This window comes from Cardiocondyla obscurior, linkage group LG07 (assembly GCF_019399895.1).
Source record: "Cardiocondyla obscurior isolate alpha-2009 linkage group LG07, Cobs3.1, whole genome shotgun sequence".
Taxonomy (NCBI): Eukaryota; Metazoa; Arthropoda; class Insecta; order Hymenoptera; family Formicidae; genus Cardiocondyla; species Cardiocondyla obscurior.
In genome coordinates, this window is record NC_091870.1 from 3,422,470 (window position 1) to 3,426,782 (window position 4,313).

Here is a 4,313-nt window from a genome sequence, read left to right on the forward strand (position 1 = left end):
AGATATTCTTTTCATAACTTTTATTCAAACTTAAAACAAGAAGCATATTAAAATAAAATTAATTATTACAGAAAGATAATTATTTCAAAAAAATTATTTTCTTCGTTTACGGTATGTTTTATCTTTAATTAATCTTGAACAATCAGATACGATAATTTTTGTTACCAGATACTGATTTTATTTATTTATTTATTTAGAAGTAATCGAAAGCTCTATCGAAGAGCTGTTCAATATCGCGCTTCAAACAGTGCTCGATACGGGGCACTACTGTGCAAATAACCTCGTAGTATCATCGCAGGTGTAGTGTTAATTGAATCATCTAGATCCAGATGACTTAACTAATTCTATTCTTCGCACATCGTACGCATCTTCATATCGCTGTAAGCTCACGTGCACCCTTGTAAACCATATGGTAAATCGCATATCTTAAATATATCTTTCCACACAGAGCCAGAATCGAAGCTTATCCCTGCACAGTCACGAAAAAGGTGATATATATTATTCGGCGGCTACAAATCGTGCAGGGTAATCATAACGCATTACGAGGTAGCCTAATAGACCAAATAAAAATGTGCCACGATCAGGTATGATTGAATCCAACTTAACCTAAAAGATCTAACTTAAGGTGAAACTAGGTTGATTTGAGCATTGCTGTACACGTTTACAATACACCGCTTTAATATCTTGTTTGTATATGTTGCCGGTGCTTAAGTAATGAGCGAGATGGAAGCCCACGAGGGAGAGCAGTACGTAACGTTTCCTCTCACCGACGTGCAAGATGTTATCGAGGAGAACATAATCTCCCACGAGGAGATATGCGAGCCCGTAGATGAGTGTGTTCTCCAAGAAGGCCTTACGGAAGTTACAGTTGACAGTACCGGCAATGTTGATATTTCAGAGTTGCAGGATACTGCTAAAATTCTTGTTGAACAAGAAGATGAAGAGGAAGAGGATAATCATGTGATATACATCAAGCAAGAGGAACAGCAACAGTATACGTCAGGCGACGATGAATCCATGGCTGTAGAAGCTTTGCGTCAACTAGGTGGTATGTACCCATGCTTTGAGGATAAAAAAATCAGCTGCCCAGTCTGCAAGAATCTTTTTACCCAAGAAGAAATGGTCAAGCATCAGTCTGTGTGTCAGTCAACACCTAAGCTCTCTTGTACCACTTGTGGCGAGAGATTTGAGAGAAAAATCGATTTGAATAATCATATGGTTTGCCATCAAGTGGATCGTCCTCATGCATGTAGAACATGTGGCAATCTGTTTCGCTCTAAAAGCAGTTTGCAAGCACATACACTACAAGCACATATGCATCATGTCGAGCGGCCGCACAAATGTACAATCTGCGGCTCAGATTTCCAGAGGCCTTCTAGCTTATCAAATCACATGAAGATACACACGTATGTCGCGGGACGAGCCATCATGCAGTCACAGAGTAATAATATGCCTCAGTCAGCAGAAACCTTTAAAAAATGGTCGGAAAACACGTCCGATTCGCAAAACGCTACTCAAATACCATCTTCATCTGTCCAGTCGGTGCAGAATTACGATGTATGTCAAGTTCAATGGCCGGTCTCGTCGTACAACTTTAATAACGAGCAAACAATAGTTACCGCAATATCAAATCATCAGGACGTCAAGATGGATACACTGCAAGAATTTACAGTAATGCCCAATGGTGAAGTGACGCAATTCACCGAATACGCCGAGCAGAACAATATCAACGACTCAGTAAATAACACTCAACAGTACGATATAACTATAAATTCATTTAACACTCCTGACGGAATAGTGAAAGTAGAGACGCTTTACAGATATAATAATGAAAGTAAAAGAGATTACGACGAAACTGAAGCAAACAACAGTAAACAGTACACGTGCAAGTTTTGCGGGATCAGATTTTCGCGGTCGACCGCCCTAGCATCTCACGAAAAGATTCACTCCTCGAATTGGAATATGCCAATCGAGTGCGAGTACTGTGACAAACAATTTCAAGACGGTAATCATTTAGCGACCCACCAGACTACATGCGCCAAAAAAATAATGCAGAAAAATATTGAGCAAGGCGTGCCTAACAATAAATGGGGCAAGCACGCTTGCTCGGAATGCGGAAAGAAATTCACGACCAAGCAGAAGATGTTTCGCCACCAGTGGATTCATCGCAAGAAAACTCACTCATGCGAGGTTTGCGGCTTGCAATTCGAAAAGCAGAACGAGCTGGATGAACACAGATTGTCCGCGCATCCGGGAGATTCGCCGTTTACTTGCGCGGAATGCGGGAAGAGCTTTGTGTCACGGCAAGGCCTTTGGGAGCATAGTAGAACGCACGCCGGAAGTCCGGCTCATTTTCAATGTGATACCTGCTCGAAGACGTTTTCATCTCGCCAAGGATACCTAATACACAATCGTACGCATACTGGGGAACGGCCGTATGGTTGCAAGTTTTGTTGGAAAGCATTTCGGGACGGCGGAACTTTGAGGAAACACGAGCGGATTCACACGGGTGAGAGGCCACATGTATGTCCACTGTGCTCAAGGGCTTTTAATCAGAAGGTAGTTTTGCGCGAACATGTTCGATGGGTCCATGCAGCAGGAAAAAACGAGACGGAAGCGTGCAATCCACCGTATCAGTGTCCGCTCTGCGGTGCTATGAATCAAGATCGCGATGAACTTTGCGCGCACATCGTCAAGCATTCGGATCAAATGATAGCTGAAGCGAAAGCGAAAACTAACAGCGACGCCCCTCCGAAGTCGAAGCCATCGAAGAAAAAGTATAAGTGCAGCACAAACGCACAAACGAAGCAAAACTTAGATTTTATTCCAAAATCAGAAGAACACGAGGCCTTGTTGTCTATCACAGATACGGTCGATAAATCGGACGAAATGGAAGTGCTAAACGAGAAGCAAAACAGTGAGTTCGTTGTAGTTACTACGGAAAAACGTAGCGACGGTTTCATAGCGATATCCGAGCTCAAGCACAGCAACATACGGTTCATCGTGGACGGCAAAGAATCGGAGAACATTCAGGTGCTTCAAATGGAACAAGATCAAAGGGATCTCAATTTAATTGCTATGGACAAACAGAATGACGCGGCGCACATTGTATCCGCAGAATCCGTGGATGATACCCTCGAAGAAACAATCGGGCAAAACGATATGGCCGCGATGCACTTGATTGAGTCCCCTAAGGAGAACAATACTTTAAATATAATCTCGAAGCAGAACGAGTCGTTGCCCGTTCTGGCGATACCAAACCCGCAGGACCACGAGAATTATTCCAGTCAGATCGTAGAAATAAGTAACGTAGACATACCTATGGATATGGTGGTTGAGGAAAAGCATATTCAGGACCAGCAGGATTCTTTAATACAGGATGAAACGTCGCACGTTATTGAACAGTATCAGCACGACAGTGACGTCGAGGACGACTTCATTTGTGGCATCTGTGAGGAGAAGTTTGATGGCAAAACTATGTTGAAAGAGCACATTAAAATACACATATAATTACCACTTTTATTTTGCCGTTTGCATATTGCTTGTGATAATTCACATGCTCTAAATGTGACTGTAGAAAATACTGAATACATAAATAATGAGTGAAATAATCCTTTACCAGTGACTTAAATTGCACAAAGTTCATTAACATATAAGTAATATTCGAAGTAAGTCATATTTCTGGCAAGATGTGTGTACAAGTCAACAAAATATTGATTCTAATATAAAATTAATGTACATAAATTGCACAATTGATGTACAGAAATTTAATTTGCAATTCCAATGCATATACGATACATGTTAGTTAATTACGCAAGTTAAATGTATTTATTAAATTTGATCGTGTTGCAATTAGGCTTTACGTTATTTTTTAAATTGAAATATTTTATTTTTAATCACACAGATAATTACGTGTACTTTACTTTTTATTTTTTATATATTTTTCTTTTTTCTTTTTTTAGATTGTATTCTACAAGTATGTTCAGCTTCTTATAAAGTGTCGAAATTACTTATTGAATGTTTTGTTATATGAGTTTATACGTGAGGACAATGATTTTTATTTTCAGTATAAATACTTGTAATTTGATAGAAATTATACGAACTTTTTTGGGGAATAAAAATTATAAAGTTAAGATAATTTTAGAAAACGATAAAAAAGAAATATTTAATTCTTTTCTTTTTATCTTGCTAAACTGTATCTACATTAAATCAACAAATAAATTCTAATTATGCTTATATCTACCACTTCAATTTATATAATTAAATTTAAAAAACACCGCCAAAAAAAATCGAAAATTGTGCCTTGAGTCACG

The 4,313-nt window shown here is 39.2% G+C and overlaps 1 protein-coding gene across 3 annotated transcripts; it reads left to right on the forward strand.

Annotated features, from left to right (window-relative positions):
• Positions 1-232: 232 nt before the first annotated feature.
• On the forward strand, positions 233-3,744 carry LOC139103924 (zinc finger protein 420). 3 transcript variants are annotated; one of them, XM_070659068.1, is made up of 3 exons: positions 233-380; positions 449-584; positions 713-3,744. In XM_070659068.1, the coding sequence occupies exon 3, from the start codon at positions 715-717 to the stop codon at positions 3,508-3,510; it is 2,796 nt and encodes a 931-aa protein (XP_070515169.1). In that variant the 5' UTR covers positions 233-380; positions 449-584; positions 713-714; the 3' UTR covers positions 3,511-3,744. The 3 variants fall into 3 exon arrangements, with proteins under 3 accessions (XP_070515169.1, XP_070515171.1, XP_070515170.1); XM_070659070.1 differs by having other exon boundaries at positions 233-360; XM_070659069.1 differs by lacking the exon at positions 233-380 and having other exon boundaries at positions 422-584.
• The last annotated feature ends 569 nt before the right edge of the window (positions 3,745-4,313 follow it).